The following is a 22701-nucleotide window of genomic DNA, read 5'->3' as shown; positions in this document are numbered from 1 at the left end:
ATGCAACCAAGGAAACCGGGGCAATTGGCAGGCCCCCAGCTGGCCCCAGCCCACTGGACGGTGTGCCGGGCAAACTCCAGTTCTTGGTGCAGCATGAATCTGCGACCTGAGCTTCAGAAGCTAGGGCACGCTACTCATCAGAGTAAACGCTGCTCAAACAGAAGTGGCAGGAGAGGCTATTTACAAGCAGTTTATTCAGTGTACATCAGGACAAAAGGAAACATGTCTGATCTCCTTTGTGTCCAAAGCAAAAAATCAGCATAAGCAAAAGCTATACACAAAACGGAAGTTCCCAGCATACTGTGCTGGAGTGTAAACAGACATGTGACACACAACAATCATGCCTGTTCCTTAAAGTGGAATGGAATATCCTAACACTTTACACTCTATCCAGGGGGTGTCCCTGCCTGTCAGCTTCTTCTTCCTCAATCTCTGGGATGTGCCTGCAGAGCCTAGCAGGCAGGAGGATGATAACAAAACTCGAATCAGTTGGCTCTTCCTGTCATTGGCTCTGGCTCCACCTGATGCTTGGACCTTCTCTCCTAATGGTCCCAGTGTGAACCTGCCACCACTTGCATTTATTTGTATGCAAGACTACATCTGACCACATGCATTCTGTAATTGGAAAGCCCTTTCCTCTAGATCAGGGGTAGTCAACCATTTTATACCTACCGCTCCCTATTGCATCTTTCTTGATGGTAAAATTTTCTTACTGCCCACCAGTGCTCGATGGAAGGAGGATTCAGCTTGTGCCATAGAACCCCCTACTGCCCACATAGAATCCTGAAACACCCACTAGTAGGCTGTAGTGTAGGGACCAGGTTGACAACCCCTGCTCTAGATGGTTCCCACTGAAGCATTTGTGTCACAAAATACACATAGTCCTCTTAGAAGTCTGGAGATAGTTCTGAGCTTGGTCATTCTTGGTGCTGAACAGGAGGAATGACAGCCATCATCTTGGTGTGTGTGATTTAATCCACTTGTCAGATCCTCAACAGTTGAAGATCCACAAGTTAACTGTATCAGCAAATCCACATTATCCCAAATGATACAATGCTCTTCATATTTTTGGTGTGAAGCAACATTTCTCATCACACTTCCCACAGTGTAACTAAATATTCTATCTTTATTAATTACATCTTTACATCTTTATGTAAGAAAATTGTGTCTCTTTTCATTACTTGACTTATGCTTTGAAAAAACTGCATTAATTTAAGTAAGGATCAATTTGTTATTGCTCAGTGAGCCCAGTTATTTGCAGTAAATGCATACAAATTAATTTGGATATGGAAATACATTTCCTGTTTTATGGCAAGTCATCTCTTCAACACTTTCACTAAGTAGAGAACACCGTAATTTGGATGTATACAAAGCCTGTTTATTCCAAATATTTCATCCACATAAATGTTTTAAACATGAGTTGGCACAGACGTTTTGCATAAAATGTGCTACAATGCAACTGCCTTTTGAAACAAAACAAGGTTGTTCTGTTTGCCTGTTAAGTCAGCTCTAGCAGTTCTTAGAAATGTCATTTATTAAATGTCACGCTAATTGCTTGTAATATCAACCCCTGAAAAGCAAACCTTTGTGAGTGATCTTTCAGAAGCTTTATTTTTCTCTGTTCTGTCTGTCTGGTACATTTTGAAGAGAATAAACAAACAAGATTTACCTTTGATACAGCACCACTCGCTAAAAATATAAGGCTGACTGACTGGTGCATTTAAGGATATTTCATCTCTGCGAATAAAAATGATGCACCCATTCTAAATTAATCAAATGCTTTAAAATTAATTTGATGAAATTAATATTCTAAGATTAATGCCATCATTTATCATCAATATGCTATACTCTGAGTCAGGTTAATGAGTTAGGGGGAAAGTCCATTCTTCATTTGGTTTCTCTGCTGTAATAGATGGCCAATAATGAAAAAAGAAAGAAAGAAAGAATAAGAAGTACCTGCTAGATCAGAGGAAAGGTCCACCTGGTTCAGCCTCCTTCTCCTCCTTACAGTGGCCAGCTGGATGCTTCTGAGCATCCCAAATGCAGGACATGGAGGCGATAGTTCTCTAAGATCATAAGATCAGCCTCAAAGCCTATCTAGTCCTGCATCCTGTTTCCCATAGTGCTCCACCAGGTGCCTATTGGAAATTTACAAGCAGGACACAAGTGCAGTCGCCCATTCCCTGCTGTTGTTTTCCCAGCAGCTAATATTCAATGTACACAAAGGAAAGTAACATGACTGTGGGCTAAGGCAGAAGGGTGTTTCCTGCTTGGCAGGGGGTTGGACTCGATGGCCCTTGTGGTCTCTTCCAACTCTATGATTCTATGATTCTATGTTTCTATGGTGTTCTGGGCCTTTGTTGTGTGGTAAGGGTTAATATTTGTTTTTTGATGAACAGAAGCCAGCTTTACAATCAGATGCTGCTGATTGCTTCTAATGCTATTTATATCTCCTCCAGACTTATTATCTATATTTCCTTGAGGCTTATTTTGAAATGGTTTTTATGTGCCACTGCAGCTATTGGATTATTCAGTGTAACTCACTGTACATGTGGCTATTCTTGAAGATGGCTTGGAAACTCCAGGTAGTTCTGATGGCATTTCCACTCCCCCATAACATTAGTTCTTGAACTCTTGCCCTGGCAGTTTATCCATGAATGAACCTAATTCAAAGCATTCACCTTGACATAAAAATACTCTGAATGGCTTGTGACCTGATTACCTGAAGAGGTGTCCCCCCTCATCACAACAATGTGAATTCAGTGCGGGATGCCAGTGCTCCCCCGCCATATTTTAAATTGCTGTCACCCACCTCAAGATTACCTCTGATGAAGGGCAGGATATAAATCCTGTAAATAAAGAAATGAGCAAAAGTTGGTATATGTTGTTGAGCTATTAAAAGTAACCATTCCTATCAGCAGTGCCATGTTTATCATAACGTGGTCACTTAGTCGCTTGGCCCCCCAAATGAGAATCATTCAATAATTATAGTGTTAGGAAATACTTGCCATTAGAGGTATTGCAGGCTGGCACTTGTCCTTGTTCTGGCAGGTATCTCAGATATTATGGTATCAGCCTAATTAAGGGAACGAAATGGAAATGGAGTGAAATCTTCTGTTGAAATGAACTGATGGAAGGTACCTGTCCTGCCTCAGTAGAGACTCATTCCTTTTAGTATAATTGACTTCACTTGTTGACATTTCCTTGGACAGATCAGGGTGGGTTTTCTTTTCATGCTCAACGGATACAGATATAGCTACCTATGAGTAGGATGGAATTTATCATGGCACTGGATTGACTGCTTCAATTGGCACATAATTTGTCCCTTTTGTTATAAAATAGGTCTTGGCTCCGCTCCCTGCAATTTTGAATGGTTCGTTCTGTATGCACTTTAGGGTGGTATAACTTGATTGTTCCTTTTCCTCTGCTTGTGGTGCACTGGATTGCATAAATAATTCTAAGGCTGATGGTAACTGGTTTTTAGCTTGATAAATTGAGCTGTACTTTGGTAAACTGTTGATCCTTTTTAGTACCATAGCTCACTGCCACTGTGAGTCTTGCACAAATTGGCTGGTTTTAAGATGAAACAATTCTGAAAATTCTTAACTTTGCGGGCCCGGTGTTTTCTTTGTGTGTGTGTGAATGAATAGACAGAAATATGCTCATTTGTATGTTTATCAGCTGCAACATTTAGTTGACTAAGCAATGAAATACATTTTGATTGATTAAAAAGCTGCCCCAATTATGTATTCAGGAAGCAAGATAGCTATATCTATATATCTATCTATCAATCATCTATCTATAGTCAATTAGGTTGCAATTAATTTATTTGTTGTACTTAACCTTGTTGTAATTAATTTCAAAACATTTGTTTGTAAGAATGTCTCAATTTATAAGAAATAAATTCATAAATAAGTAAATTTATAAGAAATAAATACAACAATTGTTCATGTAAGAACTCCACAAATTCATGACTGGCAGGTGCCTTCTTTGAACAGGATTTCTTACTTTTTTCTTACACAAACAGAATGCCTCTTTTGAGATAGTGACAGTTAAGTAGATCATATAGAATCCAAGAAAATGCTCCCCACCTTTGTTTGGCACTCCTCATTCAATAAGTCAAACTGTATGATGTTTCCTGTACAGTATGTCTTGTGCAAGGGCTGGGAGACACTGAGCAAACCAGATCACAAATGCCTTGCAATGAAATAGACCCTGCAGACAGTAGCTGGCCATGCATGCTGGCAGAACAGGCAGACTCTGAGGATATTCAGAGTACTCTGCCAAAAGAAAACAGATATGCAGTCGTGTGATTGTCTGCCTGGTACAAGGAAATGAATCCTCTAGGCATACATTAAGTGCAATATAACTGAGAATGCAGACTGTGATTCTGGACTTGTGGCATATCAGTAAATTCACAGGGAAAACAGTTAAAAAAGGAATGCAGTAGGTGTTGAAAGGGCATACAGAGAGCACTTTTTTGGGGGGGAGGAGGTGAAATGTAATCATAAAGTTGCCTGCATAGCACAAGGGAAGGAAGTGTTGGGGCATATACTGAGTACGATATAGTCAATTGCACCTGCACAGCCTGTGCTGTTGGAATTCACAGCCAAATGCCCTTGTGCAGCCTGTGCTGTTGGAATTAGCTGACTTGCTTCATGACCTGAGATGAGAACTTGTGCTTTGCGCACCCAGTGCATGTGATGAGCCATAATAGCGGAAGCACGGCATCCTGGGTGGACTGACAGCAGGCACTAGAACATGTGTTTGGAATGCATGCAGTTTATGCTTCTTCTCCCTTCCAACTTCTTAAGCTCCGTGGAATTAGAAGACAACTCTCCTTGCCTGAGTGCTTCCGTATTTATTTCCCTTCTGCTCTAGCCCAACTGACTGAATTTCTCTGTTCATTTATGTGCTGCTAGAATTGAAAGAAGGCTTGGTTAGGGACTGCAACTCCCATGAGCCCCAGCTAGTATGGTTAATGGTCAGAATTTATGTGAGCTGTAGTCCAGCAACATCTGGATAGCATCACATTTGCTGGCCCTGGGATAGAAGGAGGGAATTCCTTCTGAACTCTCCACCTGCCTTCTAGTCCCCTTACATTGCTGACAAGAGCTGGGCTGAATTCTGCAGGTCTGTTGCTACCCCTTATTCACCATGTGGAAGTGGAACCCAGGGATGTTCCTGCTCACAATTTGATTCTTACTTCTTCAGCTAAAATCCTGTTTCTCAGATACCACAGTCCTCCTGGAAATAAATGCCATTTAAAAACATGACACATTACCATACCATTGATAGCCATATTGCATCTTATATTATCAGTTGCAATGCTTTTTGGAATTCTGTTCACTTTCGCAGTCTGTTACATTTAGTAGCTTCTTAGATCCAGTGCTTATCAAGTTTTCCTTGTTATAGATGATCTCTGTTTTGCAAAAACTTATGCATGAAATGTATTGGGTTCTTATAAATGACTTAGTGATTTGACATCATAGCCATGTTTGTGCAAATATGGAGTTATTTTCCTTTATTTACAGTTCAAAAGAAAATGAACATGAGTTCAGCCCTGTATACAAGTTATTTAGAAATACAGTATGTTGATCTATTCAATTATATTCTTTCGTTTTAGAAAACTCGATTAGGTGAAATCTAAACTGTCCAAATCAACCCTTCACGACACCACTATTCAAATAATTAGGATTTGAACTGACATAAGATCCTCCCTCCTCATTTTTCTAATTATACAGATAAACTGGTAGCTGCTAATTCTATCTTCCAGCACTTAATTGTTTGTAAGTGCCTAAAGATTAACGCTAAATGTCCAATTAAAAAGGTATTAAACTATTGTGAGATTTTATGGAAAGATAACACAAATTTTGAATTAAATGGTCACCGAGGAATAGTGCTGCTGAAATCGGTTGGTTCTTCCCAGTTCTTTATTGCTTTGCCGGGAGTAACACTCTGAAGGATTAGATTACTGTTATAACCATGCAAGCGTTTAACTTGAGGAAGGGAATTAGACAAGTATGGAATGATTGCAGTTGAGCTTTTGACTGGCACTGACAAGATAAGGATATAGTATTTATCTTTTTAACAACATCACAAGAAAATGACACTTGTGTTGTTGCTTTGACATAGTAAAGCATACAGGCCTTGTAATTCAACCCAACTGGGCCTGCCACAACCCTATAATTTCTGGTTTTGGTAGAGCAGGTATGGGGAACCATTTTCAGATCAGGGTATACATTCCCTTCTGGGCAAGCTTTTGAGGGCCATGTGCCAAGGGTAGGTGAAGCCAGAGGCAAAGATGAGTGGAGCAGCAAATCCTAATTTTACAACAGTTTACACATAAACAGCTTTCTGTTTTCTTCACCTAGGCAAGCAAGAAGTACTACCAGAGTTCAAGGACACACTCAAAGACACTCAAAGAGGGGGGCATTAAAGCAGGTCAGGTGAGCGGTGTGGCCTGGGGAGAGGGGCATAGTTGATGAGAGCCCTAAAGGCTAGACAGAGAGAGTTGAAGGGCCATCTTTGGCCCCTGGTCCACCAGCACTACACCAACGGGACACAGCACACACACCCTCCACCATCCTGTGAAAACCCCTTGTCAGGGAACTGCCATCGGAGGAACAGGTGGTGGAGGGGCTCAGGGAGGCTGGGAGAGACTCAACAGCTGAAGCAGGAACCAGCAGGGGGAGGAGTGGATCTCTGAGGGAATGCGAGCAGGTGGGAGGGCTCAGAGACACTTCCAGCGAGAACAGTGGGGAGGTATCTGAAGCTCCCATAGGGAGACCCACGCCTCGCCGGAAACTGTCACGCCGTGAGTCCAGAAGACGTGTTTCCGTTAAGGAGCTCTTATGCTGGAAACGATTCCGAAAACAACCACTGTCGGAATCTGCAAGTGATTAGAGCAGACATGTCTGAGGAGCTCTGTCACACACAGAGGTTTGTGGAGTTGCACAAACTCTGAGGGACTACGATTTTACGCACAAGCAGCTCATCATCCCATCACAGCATTCCGACAGTCTCTGTAAGCTGCCTGTGCAGGAGAAGGCATCATGAGCGACCCAGCCGGAACCGAAGGAGCAGGGGTTGGAGCTGGTCCAAGCTTGGAAGAAAGGTACCGAGCGTTGGAAATCCAACTGGCGCTGCAGACGGCGAGGCTTGAGGAGAGAAGGGCTCAGGATGCAGACAAGAAGGGGAGAGCCACCCAGTTCACCAGAAAGGTACCAGGATTGGTGCAGAAGTTTGTGGGGGACCCCAAGGACTACCATGCCTTTAGAACAGAGATGCAATATGCCCTCAATGTGCAGTTTGATGAATTCCCTGACGAGGAATCGCGAGTGGCTTTTGTGATTGGGCATCTTGAAAAAGGGGCGAGGGACTGGGTTAGACCCCTGATGGCAACGCATAATGACGTCCTAAAGGACACCATGAAGTTCTTTCGTGCAATGGATCTCATGTTTTCCAGCGATATTGAGGAGGGAGTGGTGCGCAGACAGCTAATGGCTTGCAAGCAGGGAAGCCGATCTGTCCGTGAGTACTGGACTGAGTTCACCATGCTGGTTCACAGATTGGGGAGGGACTTATCGGCGGCACCCATTCAGATGCTATTTGAAGAAGGTCTTTCTTCGGCTGTGAAAGACGAACTGTCCCGGAGCCCCAGGGCGGTTTCTATGGATCAGCTGACCAAATCTGCGCTGACCATAGGAGCGCGCCAGGAGGCGAGAGCCTTGGAGAGGCAGGAAGGTAAGGGGGAACGTTGGAAGGAGTTCCGCATTCCAGACATTCCTGAGCCAGCTTTCCCGCCGGCAGAGCCGATGGAAATCGGAACAGCCCGCGCGCGCGCAGTTTCAAAGCCCAGTGAGGGGGCTAAGAAGGAGGGAAAAGGAGCCCGGAAATGCTATCTCTGCCAACAGCCAGGTCACTTTGCCAGAGTCTGCCCCCAGAGGAAGGAATGGCAAGGGATGGTGGGAGCTGTTGAGGGAGGAGTGGAGGAGATATCGGAGCAAGTAAAAGCCAACGCCTGGCTGCCACCGTCGGGGCACAGCAGCCAGGCCAAAGAGTAGTGAAAGTGCCCACGCCAGAACCTCCCAAACCTGCCCTAGTGATAGAAGTGTCACTAGAGTTGCAAAACGGATACCCTCTGAAGATTAAGGCGCTGTTGGACTCAGGCAGCTCCTGCAATTTCATGAGCAAAGAGTTTGCAGCTGAACACCAGATACAGACGATCCCTTTAAGCAACCCCCTACAGGTGACCACGATCGATGGCAGGGAGCTGTTGGGAGGGGAAGTCAGCTTGCAGACCGTCCCAATGATAATGAAGGTGGCAAGGCACACAGAACTGATAGCGTTTAATGTGGCCACCTTGGGAGGGGCTCCCATTATTTTGGGGATGAGCTGGCTGGCGTTACATGATCCACTGGTGGGCTGGCATCAGAGAGTGGTTTCCTTTGGTTCCGCACATTGCTTAGAACACTGCAAGGAGGGAAAGGGTTCAGCAGGAGCCCAAGCTACCCTAGCAGGGACAGAAGTAACGGAGAAGGTGAAGGTACCACGACAATACGCAGATCTCAGCGACGTGTTCAGCGAAAGGGAAGCTGACCAACTACCCCCGCATAGACCCTTTGATTGTCAAATCAATTTACTGCCTGGGGCGCAGCTCCCCGCAGGCAAGTTGTATGCCATGTCAGACAGAGAAATGCAGGAGCTACGAGAGTTCATTGACAAGAACCTGAAGAGGGGTTTCATCAGAGAGTCAAGAGCGGTGGGAGGTAGTCCAGTGTTTTTTGTGGATAAAAAAAACACGGACAAGCCGAGACTTGTGTGTGACTTTCGGGCCTTAAACGCAGTGTCAGAACCATTGGCCTTTCCCATGCCTAGAATAGATGACATTTTGAACAGGGTGCGGAAGGGAAAGATTTTTACCAAGCTGGACCTAAGGGGGGCGTACAATCTGATACGTATAAGGAAAGGGGATGAATGGAAAACCACCATGTTCACCCCTTTGGGGGCATTTGAATATCTCGTTATGCCATTTGGATTACAAGCAGGCTCGGCGTGCTTTCAATCGCTGATGAACCACGTACTAGGGCCTTTGCTTTACAAGAATTGTGTGGCCTTCCTGGATGACGTGTTGGTGTATTCTGAGAATGAGGAGCAGCATGTGAGAGACGTCAGAGAAGTGTTGCGCAGGCTGCTAGCCAACCGGCTGTGGGTGAAACTGGAGAAGTGTCAGTTTCATACCAAGGAGGTGGAGTTCCTGGGGTACCGCCTGTCAGACAAGGGATTGGCTATGGATCCCGGCAAGGTCCAGGCAGTGCTGGAATGGAAAACACCCAAAACAAAGAAGGATGTGCAGAGGTTCCTAGGGTTTGGGAACTTTTACCGTAAGTTCATCCGAAACTTTGCCCACCTGACGGCGCCCATAACGGACTGTCTCAGCAGTAAAAAGAAATTTGTTTGGACTGAGGAGGCGGAGCGAGCTTTTGAGGAGCTAAAAAGGGCCTTCGCCTCTGAAGAACAACTTCTGCATGTGGATTTACAAAAAAAGATGAGAGTCGAAACAGACGCATCAGACAGAGCCATAGGGGCGGTGCTTCTTCTGCAGCCAGGGAAGGAGGAGTCAGAGTGGAGACCGTGTGCTTTTTTTTCGCGAAAGCTGAACAAATCCGAGAGGAACTACACGGTGTACGATCGAGAACATCTTGCTATTCATGAGGCTTTTCGGAGATGGAGGCACCTGCTAATTGGCGCACAACATAAGGTGCAAGTGTGCACTGACCACAAGAACCTAGAGTATTGGAGAACGGCACGAGTGCTCAACCAACGGCAGTTGAGATGGGCCCAGGAGTTCTCCAGATTTAACTTTGAGATTTGTTATGTGCCAGGCCCAGAGAACGTTAGGGCGGACGCTCTCTCATGCAAACCTGAATATTTGGAGGGGGAGGGAGCACCCGAAGAGAGACATGTCATTCCAGAGGACCGCTGGGTGTGTGGGGCGGCATTGGTGGGGCAAAGAGAACTGGTAGAGGGAACGGAGAACGATGAATACGCACAGGACAAACTCAGGGGACTCAGGAGGGAGGGAGATAAACCCGGAGGTTTTGAGGAGAGAAACGGGGCGTTGTACTACAAGGGAGCGTTATATATACCTGAAGGAGAGTTGAGGGGGAAGGTACTCAAGCAGCTGCACGATAGCCCCACAGCGGGGCATTTTGGGCAACACAGAACCATGTGGCTGGTGACCAGGGAATTTTGGTGGTCCAAGGTCAGGGAAGACGTGCGGGAGTATGTGAGGAGTTGTGACCAATGCCAGCGAGCCAAAGGGGAAAGGCGGGCACCGGCAGGGTTATTAGAACCGCTACCCACACCAGAAAGACCATGGGAAGCAGTGGCCATAGATTTCATGACTGATCTGCCAAGGTCCAGAGGGAAAACAGCCATCATGGTTGTGGTAGACCTGTTAACCAAAATGGCACACTTTATAGCCTGCTCACATGCAGTCACGGCAGAAGAAACAGCTAAATTGTTTGTAGAAAATGTGTTTAGGTTGCATGGTGCCCCCTTGAGGGTGGTTTCAGACCGAGGGAAACAATTTACTTCCAGGTTCTGGAGGAAGCTCATGAGCTTACTGCATGTAGAGGTTAATTTCTCGACTGCCCGGCATCCTGAAACCAATGGGCAGGCGGAAAGAGCCAATGGCATCCTCCAGCAATATTTGAGGTGTTATGTTAATGACAGAGAGAATGATTGGGTGGAGAAGTTGGCATTGGCGGAATTTGCCTACAACAATGCGGAGAACGTGTCCACGGGGATGAGCCCCTTTTGGGCTAATTACGGGTGCCATCACAGGGCTTTCCCAGGGGGGGGAAGGGGAGAGATGGAGCGTTCCAGCTGCCGAACAGTTCGTAGAAGAAATGGAAGCGATCCATCGCCAGCTCCAACTTAATTTAAACAGGGCGAAGGAGGAATATAAGAGGCAGGCAGACAAACACAGGAGAGAAGGTGAAACCATTAGGGTGGGGGACCAAGTGTGGCTGTCAACCCAAGGGTTACCCTTCAAAGGGGGTTGTAAGAAGTTAAGACCCAAAAGATTGGGCCCATTTGAAATCACACAACAGGTCAATCCAGTGGCTTTCAAACTCCGGTTACCGAACCACATGAAGCTGCACCCAGTTTTCCACTGGTCATTGCTGTCACTGTATAAAGGGGACAGAGAAGGGAGGGTCACTCGGGGACCAGCAATGGAGGAAAGGGAACAAAGCTACCATGTAGCGGAGATCCTCGATTCCAGGTGGAAGGGAGATCAAGTAGAGTATTTGGTAATGTGGGAAGGGAAACTGGAGTCGGAAAACACCTGGGTCAGGGCAGAGGATGTCAATGACAAGGTTTTAATAGAAACTTTTCATCAGAGGTTCCCACGTAAACCTCAGCCTGTAGCGAGGTTCCGGAGGGAATACTTTGCCACCACCGACGAAGAAGAGGAGTTGGAGGGGTTCACAGATTCCGAGGAGGAGGAGGATTCAGCGAGCCAGGACGGCGATCGATGGAGGGAATTGTTCGAGACGTCTGAAGATGAAGCAGATTCTTTTCGGGGTTTTACCTCCTCACCTCCCAGAGGAGAGGAAACGGGAGGGGGTGAGGGGGGCCCTGGAGGGGAGGTGGATGTCAGGGAACTGCCATCGGAGGAACAGGTGGTGGAGGGGCTCAGGGAGGCTGGGAGAGACTCAACAGCTGAAGCAGGAACCAGCAGGGGGAGGAGTGGATCTCTGAGGGAATGCGAGCAGGTGGGAGGGCTCAGAGACACTTCCAGCGAGAACAGTGGGGAGGTATCTGAAGCTCCCATAGGGAGACCCACGCCTCGCCGGAAACTGTCACGCCGTGAGTCCAGAAGACGTGTTTCCGTTAAGGAGCTCTTATGCTGGAAACGATTCCGAAAACAACCACTGTCGGAATCTGCAAGTGATTAGAGCAGACATGTCTGAGGAGCTCTGTCACACACAGAGGTTTGTGGAGTTGCACAAACTCTGAGGGACTACGATTTTACGCACAAGCAGCTCATCATCCCATCACACCCCTCAATCCCGATTTTATTTTATTCTCCGGTAGATTTACAAAAAGAAAAACATGCAGCAATAAATATATTTTATAAAGGGCCATTATTAGACATAGACACACATAGCATTTTCTCTCTTTTTTTAGTCAAGACTCCTTTTGCAAAAGGAAAGGCCACGGAGAGGCAATAGGATTCTCCCTCGCAGCTGTCTCCAACTCTGTCACCACCACCACTGCTTGGGATAAGCGTTGGCTCATCCTTTTCCCTGAACTTGATGGTGGCAGCACTGATGGGGGAAATAGGGACATTCCAGGATCAGATCATAAGCTGGGACGATTTTCATAATTCCGGGACTGTCTCTGGGAAATCGGGACACTTGGAAGCTATGTGGTGACATGGTCAGGTTCTGCTAGGATAACAAAACATTTGAATAGGACCTGATGTCTTTCCCAGTAATGGTTCTAATCGGTGTTTAATTCTATTGAAACCTGGGTCAGCTCACGCTTCTGGGCTCAGCATTTCTGAAGCTATAGATATAACTCACGCTGCATAAAGCCCTCTACTGCCTTTTACTTGCCAGTTGTCAATGCTGATGTCCATGCTGGATTCCTAGGGTTGGTTTAACAATTTTGCCTTCAGCAGCCAAGAACGAACAGATGAGGTGCATAAAGATGGGAATATGAACGTGGTTGGGTTTTTTTTGGGGGGGTGCGTGTTGTGTCAGACTGGCAGAAGAAATGTATTCCAAAGTATCCACTGTCTGTTTTAGAAGCTCTGAAGGTCACAGAATATCCACAGGTGTGTTACAATGAAAACTGTAATGGGAAAAATGTTACCTGCTGAAAATTGACCTCTTTCAGAGCTCTGGCAGAGGCATGTGGCTCATCTTCCACAGATTCTCCTCCTTATAGCATCAGACAGAAAGACTGGAAATATTTTAAAAATAAAAGTCTAGTTATGCTTTTACTCAGTTTGCATCATTTGGTGTGGTTTTGCCCACACACATCTTGCTACTAAGTTGTGTTGTCTTGATTATTACGGCATTGATGTATGGTAAATTTCAGTGATCTTCCCAATAGGAAGAACATACCAAGACTGGAGAGGGGTAGTATTATCAGATACTATGCCTCCATACTCATCGCTCACCAGTAAGGAACATCAAGAAAGACTGAAAGCAATAACGAAAAGGCAAAGGCACAAGATGGTAAGTCATAGTTGGATTTCCCCGCAGCTTCTGAAGCGTCCCATAGAGTTTAGGAAGTATGCTCTGACACTATGGAGCCGAATTATGAAGAACAGAAGTTTATTGAGTGGTCTTGATCTGTGTATGCTTGTGGAGAGCAATCTTAAGTCTTCAGAGTTCATATTAAAGAATAGAGGAGTTCATATATGTGAACCTAGTGAGCTTTAGCTGTATGTTTTCAAACCTCAGGCCATACTTGATGTGCAAATATGTTTTTCCTAATGGGGTAAATAAAAAACAGAGCAGAGGTGGAGATTTTCACAGAGAACATTATGTGGGGTGGGTGCTACTGTTCTGTTCTGGGTTGCTGCCCTCTTCCTCCCCTACACCCCTGCTACACTATGAAACTTCACAATCAAACATCCAACTCTACACTGAAGCCTTCACCACAATTTTATTTTACTTATAAACATAATCTCCTTTCATACACCAACCCTCTCCTATATATACAATCCCTCACTGAACACCTTCACATACTCCACCCTGTGCTGTAAGCCCCCTTGCACACACTACTTCACACTGACCCCGATCCAACAAACAAGTACAGGCCAACTCATGCAAGGGAAGAATTCATTTGCAGTACAGTAAGGCCCAGTTGCTTCATAAGGACCACAGCATGAGGCATCTTTGCTGTTCCCAGGCACATCTTCATCCCAATCTGGATTTGGGCCTGAAAACTAGGGGAAAGTGGGTGTGTGGAGTGTAAATTGTAAGTAAGTACAATTTGTGACATTTGCACAGCATCATTCCTAATTACGGGACATGTCTGTTAAGGCATTTGCCTTGGCTTCCAATTTCTTGGCTTGTAGAGCTTGAGCCAACATGAGAGCCTTAGCTTTGGTCTTTAAACCGGCAGGTTTTTGGTCACTGAATATGAACTCTATTCTTTAAGATGCCCTGTGTTAGGTACAAAAAAGTGTACTTAAGTTCCCTATATTATGTGGTGCTGAATTTACCAGTTCCACAATTAATGAGATGATATCTTCAGAATATCAGAGCAATTCCATCAATGTTAACACTAGTTAAGGGGCACACCACTTCACTGGAGGAAAATCAGAATACTATATTCCTTCAATTAAAGTCATAATAATAATTAGAGAAGCAAATTGCTAGCACTGTGCTGTTTAATTTGAGAGAAGCACCTCATTTAGAGTAGTTAACTTCTGAGTCCTTAAGTAATTATTTAAACAAACTCACTTTAAGAGATAACAGCAAATCTCATGTAGAAACAAAGCCAATTCATTTATTGAACTTTGCTACTGAGCATTTAACATGTTATCTCTCTGAGGCTGTTATCTCTGTAGCTGAATTTGTGGAAATAGAACCTAATCATTCAGCTGTGAAAGGCTATTCACTGAGGTTTATTTACAGAAGTATCGTATATAGCTTCATTTACAGAAGGGATCCCTTCATTTAAAGGGATTTATTGTATAGTGGAATACACAGGGATCATACTCTAACCTAGCAATTATTAGAGGGGTGGTGCCTGAATAAATATTGCTTTTGGTTTGTCCTATTTTTCTTACAATGATAAACAGTTTTTCTTCTTCTTCAAGGTAGTCTTTTTCATGCCCTTAACCTGGCCATCCAAAGATATTTCATTGCAGATTCAATGCTGTACAACAGGGTTGGAAAACCCCTGGCTTGTGGGCCTAATCAGACGCTTCAGGTCTTTGAATTTTATTGTTAACTTTTCTTACATACCGCCTATCCCCCTTAGCCGAATGGACACAGAAAGCACAGCCGCTGACCTGCATCTTAATGTAAATCTATCATATTTATTAATGTAGCCAAAAATGGACTTTACTTTCTTGTTGTGAGTGTTAAAATGTGAGTTTGATGCATATATTTTCTAATTAGATTAATTACATTATTTATTGCAATGTTTATAGTAAGTCCCATTATGACTGAGCATGTTATTACCAAGAGGAAAAACCTCTGTATCCTAAAATATTGATGATGAATGAATGTGTGAAAATACACAAATGTGATTAGAACTAATGTGACCTTGGCTCAGCTCAGAATACTTCAGGTGTCTTTCTCAAGGGGGAGTCAATCTCTTTGCAGTGGGAGGGTGGTGTGTGATGTGGGAGAGATTTTTCCTTTTGCAAAATCCAAACCTACAACCATTGAAACGTGTCACTCATTTGCTTGGCAATATGTTGTTAATATGCCAGCCAGCTGACAATAAAAAATGTCAAAAAACAGTAACGTATGTACGTACGTACGTGTGTGTGTGTGTGTGTGTGTGAGAGAGAGAGAGAGAGAGAGAGCTCCTCCTCATCACTTGAACACACAGTACTCCCGAGGCAATATGCATACTTATTTATTAAGCATTTTAAAATTACAGAAAAAACAAAAAGACAAAGAAGAAAAAAACAAGGGAAAAACAAACAGCAGACAAACAATACAAATCGATAAAAATCAAAATAAAAAAGCAAAACCAAGACACATAACACATCAAAATCAAAAAACAAAAATAAACCACAAAATTTAAAAACAGATCCAATATTCTCAAATCCTTAACTGTCATTACCTTATTTCATCGACCTCCTCACACCTCCCTTTTTTGTATTCTAGTTATTAATTATCACAACAAATCCTTCCCATTTATCATAATATTCTGTCATTAAATTACCTTAATCTATTTTAACCTTATCTTACTATAAAAAACCCTAAAACTTAAAACTTAAATCTTATTTATACCAATTTCTCATAACCATAACATATTCTTGCATAGTTCTTTTTAACATTTCTGCTAAAGCCAAATAATTTCGTTTCAACATTTTTCTAATACTCATTAATTTTACAAAACAATCCCAAATAATTTTTTAAAAAAACTTTCTTCCAATCTTCTTCCAACGTCTCTTCCTCCTGGTCCCGGGTTTTGTCAGTCCTTTCTATCCCATCCATCTAGTTCATTAACCTGGTAATCTTATGTCCGAGGCCCTTAAGTCTCTTCCATGTCCCTTCCGCAGATCTTCTTCATATTTATACCTGTACTTTACTTTGTCTCCTGGTCCTTTTGCTCGTGGAAACTCCAACTTGACAGTATTTTTGTCCCTTCTCGACAGATCAGCCCCTTTTCCATAGTCCACACTGAACTCCATGTGGTATTTAAAAGCGTGTTTCAAGGTCCCTCCAGAGTTGAGGACCCCCACAACCCCAAACTCCTCACAGCCCATTGCCAGACTTGAAAAGTCAAGACATCCCTGCATAGGGGGGGGGGGGTCTATCCAGCCCCCCATCTCCAACCCAAACAAAACTCTATCTCTCCAAATCTGGCTTTTTCCAAGTTCATTTGTCAGATCCAACAACTCATGTTCCTGCTGGGCCACAGCTCCCTCCATCTCTGCCACCCGAGGTCCAGCAACAACCTCCTCCCTCATCTGATCTGTCAGAGCACACTCCTGAGTTGATTCCTGGGTGGGCTCTATATAGATACCCACTACCTGTCCAAAATTTCTAATTGCAACAGTCATTAAATCCATCTTCTCATGTAACTGTTCCAATAAAGCACTTGTCTTGCAGAAAGCACTCACCAGAGCCTCTGAATACATTGTTATGCAAGGTCAGAAGTCTGTTCCCACGATCTTAATCTGTTTGCAGCTGCAAAGCTCCCCAGTTCAAATTTAATAACAGTTTCACAAGCTCCCTCTAGGGGAAGAACTTCTATTTGTATCAATCTCTTTTCTTTCTTTCTTTTTTTTAACAGCAGATCTAACAACAAAGTTTCCTTTTTCAGATATTTTGTCAATATTTGTTCCTTTAAAATGTGAAAGAGAACAATGGAATCACTATGTTTCTCTTCTTTTAACTATCTGTCAAAAACATTTGTCTATAGTCAATGAACTTCCCAAAAACGTCTGTCCTGACACCCCACTCCCAGGTTCAAGATGGTGTAAAATTACTTTTCTTTGCACTCTCTTCTGCAGGTTTAAACAATCCGAAAAAAATTCCCCCTCTTCTCCTGCTTCCGAAGGGGGTTCAGTAGTTTTAGATGATGAAAGTTGATCCTTTACAAACGATTTTCTAAACTCTAGTTTGCCATGTCCTTGCTTTAATCTATCTACAAGAAACGGAAGGCTGACTTTCTGTTTAGACCTTCCCGCTTCAGTGCCAAATTAAGAGGAATTTCTTAATCCAATTTTCCGTTCTACTCACAGATCGTTGTTTAAAGTCCAATTGTCCAAATTTGATCTGCTCACGGGTAGTTGTTTTTGTAGCCAAATTGTCCCAGGAAAAAGGTAGCGCTCTCCGGCAACGGCTTGCGGCTTCGCTCCACGGAAGAAGCAGTTGACTCTCAGCACCGCGCAACTAGTCCCTCTTCGCTCCGGAGCCCGTAATTGGGTTCCTTTACGAATTGGGGGGGGGTGCGCGAAAGGTGCCCGCCGAGTCCCATGGTCACAGGCTTCATCCGCCTGTGATTTTTTAAAGGGTCCCCGCTTCGCCGTAGCGGAACAGACCCATTTTCCGTGGAGCCAGTCCTTCCGGATCAGAGGGAATCCGCCATTATCGATGGTGCCACCCCGGAAGTGGCAATATGCATACTTCAGTGGGCAATTACTATCTCACTGAGTTTGCAGCCAACTCTGAAATCATTATAAAAAATGTAAACAATAATGATATTTTTTTAAAAAAACAACAACAAGTGAAGGACTGAACAGTACAGGTGATGAGTCTGTATAATTGTAATCAGAATCAGATTGCATCCCTAAGCCTGACAAACAAATATAATTAAAAGCCAGACAATTGGTGAATGGGCAATTGCCCCATTCACCAGTTCTTGCCATCTGCTTCCTCTTCTACATGACTTCTTTCCCCCATTCTAACATAACTTCCTCTTCCTGCATGAACAGGGAAGTGAGTGTGTGACAGCAGTACTGCAATTGCTACTGCATCCTCATCGCATTGATCTCGTTTCGGCACAATTTCCTTCACCCAGCATTAGCCATGCTTTAAAATAATATTTATTTATGTGTGGTTAGGTAGCTGTCTCATATATATTTGAAGGGTACCCCTTCCTTTGTGACCATTTTGTTCCATGAAAGATCTGTCACAGTGAATACTCATGCATGTCTCCTGAACAATTCTGTTAATCGGTATTTTTCTTCATAGCGGCACCGTCGAGAAACTAAAGTGAAAATATGCTCTGAAGAGCCTCTGAAGCCTTCAAAGAAATCTTACAGGTGCTTTCAATTATTTTTCTGAAACAGGACACAACCTAGTTTGCTATTGGATTGTTTGCCGTGTGTGTGTGTTTTAAATGTCAGGTATCTTAAATTTCCAAAAGCAAAAGAAAGGAACAGGTTCAAATTATTTTTGGTAACGATTTAAGGCGCACTTCAACTCTGCAGGATATAGAGGTTCTGCACTGGTAAGTGGATCCTAGGGCTGTTACACAGTGCTGTGAAGTATTGACATCAAACATGCAAACAGAAGCTGTGCTGGAAGGCCAAGCTACTTGCCACCCAAGCCGCTGAATATGTGGGGTGCTTGAAGGCCAAATGAGTCATAATGTAAAATGGTGATAATTGCATCAAGAGATTCTGCCCCTGCCTCCCCAAGTCCTCTTCCTTCTATGACTCCATGTCTCCTTTTTCTTTCCACCCCTCTTTACGTTTATTTTGCCGTAGTGGCAGTCGCTATGCCTCCCCTCCTACCCTCAGCCCCTTACACTGAGAAATGGCAAAGGGAAAGTCCTTTCTCAGGGTGAACCACCGGGAGAGTGCCTGGGAGTTGCTATCGCTCTAATACCTAGCTATTCTCTTTAAACTGAGGGCTCATCTGCACTACACCTTTAAAGCAGTATCACACCACTTTAAACCATCATGGCTTCCCCCAGAGAATCCTGGGTACTGCACATTCTTAGAGGTCCTGAGAGTTGTTGGGAGAAACTATTTCCCTCAGAATTCCCAGAGTTCCCTGGGAAGAGAAATTGATTGTTAATCCACTGTGGGCATTGTAGTTCTGTGAGGGGAATAGCAACCTTGATGAATTACAGTTCCCAACTGGGTTTGGGAGAATAAAGGAAGGAATTTATACAGATGCCTTCTGGTTCCTCTGACCAGAAGGCTCCTATAGAGTCAACCTATCCAAAGGGTAAAACCAATAAAAAATAAATCCAATAAATTCAGGGGAACACTGGGATGGTGTGCAGAACTCCACTCTGGAATGAGATTATTCTCCCCCTTCCCAATAGTCTGTGAAGGGCATGCATACCATATGGAGAGCATTAGTGGACAAGGACTGGGCTGGATTGGGCTATGCCATTACCTGGCACTAAAACAGAGACAGACATTATCAGTGGTTGGTACTATCCTCTGCTGTGTCATGCCATTAACATTTTGCAAGCTGGTTGTGTTAAAAGAATCGAAATGTCACGTTTTCCACCCAACCTTCTGACACAATGTTTATCAGAAAAGTTGGAACGACCCTTTAATGCTCCTGTTTAGTATTCTTAAATTCAGCTGCCGTTCAGGAATGCATTACAAAATTTAACAAATGAAAACAGAAGAAAGTGCATTTCCCCCTAATGTGCCTAAGCCTATTTTATATCAGTTTGACACACATAAGCTTCAAGCTTTGCATTTTCAATTATATGCCTTCCTTAATTAGTCTGTCTCGAAACCCCGTTTACTGAAATATTTATTTGTAGAAAGGACAGGGAACTCTTGCCTCTACAGATGTGGGTGCTCTGTACCTCCCATCATCCCTGACCATGCTGGCTGTTTATTGTGTGTGGGCAGGTAATCCCTCCCCTACCTGGCCTGGTCTCCTTGGCAACGCTTCCCCCAGGTGGGATTGGACAACTGACTGAGCTAGGCGGAGACCTCCAGGTATCCCACCTGAGGGAAGGCAAACCAAGCCTATGCTGTTGGAGCCGCTCCAGATCTAGGGGCTACACGCGTCCACGCAAAGGGCGCCCCCTGTTTTAAGCGTGGAGCGGTCATTTCCCATTCCTGGTTTATATGGTCAGATCTATCATTGTGCAAATACAGCATACTGCACCATAGTTTCTGTTTATTTCTTGTGCGGAGGCCGTTAAAACATCTGATCTAATTCAAAAAAAGCACTGCATTTTTTCTGATTATGATGTATATGTGATATATAATTTATATGAGATATAATAATTAGTGACCTAGTTGTCCCACAAGCATGACATAGTAGAAACTGTAATAAGTGAGATTCTTTATTCTGTTACTGATCTTTGTGTAATGTTATGTGTGTGTTATGTGTGTCTGTATTTTTAACCCTTAAAGCTAAGAAATGGAATGTCTATGATAATAAATTCCTCTCCAAAAAGTTCTTAAACTAAGATTAGAAATCTCCAGAGCTTAGTTTTACTCAAGTGTCACAATGACTTAACCTTTGAAAAGAACTGTTAATGTGATCATTCAATTTCATAAGATATGGAGTGTGATATTAATGCATCTTCACAGGGAACACTGGCTAAAAAAAGGCCATCTCTTAGTTCATTCTGTCATTTATCTGAAGAATTTTTATTCCACTCTTCAGCCAAAAAAAACACATGGCATAAGAGGAAAACAGATTGGAAGGGAGAAGGAATAAAGCTAACTGTGGTAATGCTACTCTTGTTGATTATTACTATATCGGAATATACTATAATTGCTCAACGTCCCTCAACATTAATGTGATAATGGGGCTTTTTGAACTTACCATCTATTGTAGTATAGTTATTGCCCCCCATCAATTTTTTTTGTATGCTACTACACAACATCATCATTATTCAAGTATGCCAGTGCAAGTAGATAAATAAGGTACCACTATGGTGGGAAGGTAAATGGCATTTCCGTGTGCTCTGGTTTCCGTCACGGTGTTCCGTTGCACCAGAAGCGGTTTAGTCATGCTGGTCACATGACCCAGAAAGCTGTCTGTGGACAAATGCCAGCTCCCTTGGCGCTTTCAAGAGATGAATGCCACAACCCCATAGTCGCCTTTGACTGGACTTAACCGTCCAGGGGCCCTTTACCTTTTACCTTTACTAGAATTATGTAACCCCCTTTTCTATCACAGAATTGCAACTTGTCTGAAAGATGTGGGACTCAGCAATACAGCTGCAATAAAACATTTTAAATGTGTTGTAAAGTGCAATATAAAAATGTGACACTAGATGGTGACAGTGAGCTATGCCAAATTCAATGTATTTTTCAAAACGTTTTAAAAAAAAGCATTTTCACAGTGTTTTTTTTTTTTAATATGTGTGTAGATTCCACCCTGGAGTGGATCCTTGATATTTTCATTTGTGTGGCATCATCCTAGTTTCTGTATGTTTAGCTGCTAGCCCCAAGAGAGCTACATACCTTTTGTACTCAGGTCCTTCCCCTAAACCACATTTGGATTGATTCTTTATTTCAACAGTTGTTTTTTGAATCTCTGTTCTTAATGAAATTGTGAAGCTACTATTCAAAGCAGATAAATAAAATAGCCCCACCTTCACAATTGCAAGGAAACAGGAGAGAGTGGGACAAAGGGAGGTAGAAGACTTAAGCTTGAGCCCTGTGACAGTCTGGAAAGCCATATCATCCTTTCATAAAAGGACTGGGCTGCCTGGGTCCATCATAAATATATATGGTATACCTCACGTACATTGTTCATATGTTGGTTTCTGTCTCTTTCAGCTTTAGTGCTCCAAATGTTGCATTCTTGTTCAGCACAAATTGTATGAATTTTTTTGCTACCCTATTGCAGTTTATAAATAAACCATTTATTCTCTGTTCAAGTCCTCCAACAGTTTGCTGCTAATCCTCAGCAGATTAATATGCTTTCAGCGATAATCCTTTCATCTGCTGAAGTTCAAAGATGCTGAATCACTAAAGTTAGTAGGCTGACAGAACTTCCAGTAAAATGGTACCAAGAAAGTGATGATCCTTTGATGGATTTCTTTTAATTTTTAAGGTTAAAATTGTAGGTGGCACAAAAATATCTGGCATTCACGAACCGTCTTTCAGCACCGATAGAACACTTGAAATCTCAACGCAAAATATCATTTGCCATTTATCTGCCTCCTCATAGCTTCACATGTGGGCAACCTGCTCTATAAGATCTTACACTACGAGATGTTGGTGAACAAAGAGCAGGGAATGTATGGATGGTTAATGCTTTGTATAGATTCCAGAAAATTGCACAAGCAGCTCTGACTGCAGGCTGCTGGGATTCAAAAGTGGGAAGAGTGCAGTTGTGCTCAGTTAGGTTTTGCTGTTGTGCTTCCCACAGGCATCTGGTTGGCTACTGTGAGACAGGATGCTGGACTAGATTGGCTATTGGCTGGATCCAGCCAGCTCTCCTTATGTTCCTATTTGAGACACACTTTCCATGTCATCACAATAAATTGAAATTACTGGTTTACTGTGAATGAACAATATGCTGGCGCATACAATCC

At 43.4% G+C, this 22701-nt stretch overlaps 1 protein-coding gene across 3 annotated transcripts in view; it reads left to right on the top strand.

The window, feature by feature from the left end:
• The window catches only part of IQCM (IQ motif containing M), a 98826-nt gene that overhangs the window by 15116 nt on the left and 61009 nt on the right, over positions 1-22701 (top strand). For all 3 annotated transcript variants that reach the window (XM_082237702.1, XM_082237700.1, XM_082237701.1), the window contains exons 6-7: positions 13135-13259; positions 18417-18487. In XM_082237702.1, coding sequence (XP_082093828.1) covers positions 13135-13259; positions 18417-18487 — 196 coding nt within the window. The remainder of the gene's footprint in view (positions 1-13134; positions 13260-18416; positions 18488-22701) is intronic.

This window comes from Podarcis vaucheri, assembly GCF_965113315.1.
Source record: "Podarcis vaucheri genome assembly, chromosome: 9".
NCBI classification, from domain to species: domain Eukaryota; kingdom Metazoa; phylum Chordata; class Lepidosauria; order Squamata; family Lacertidae; genus Podarcis; species Podarcis vaucheri.
The sequence above is the reverse complement of the archived record's forward strand: the minus strand, read 5'-3'. Positions and strand labels throughout refer to the sequence as shown.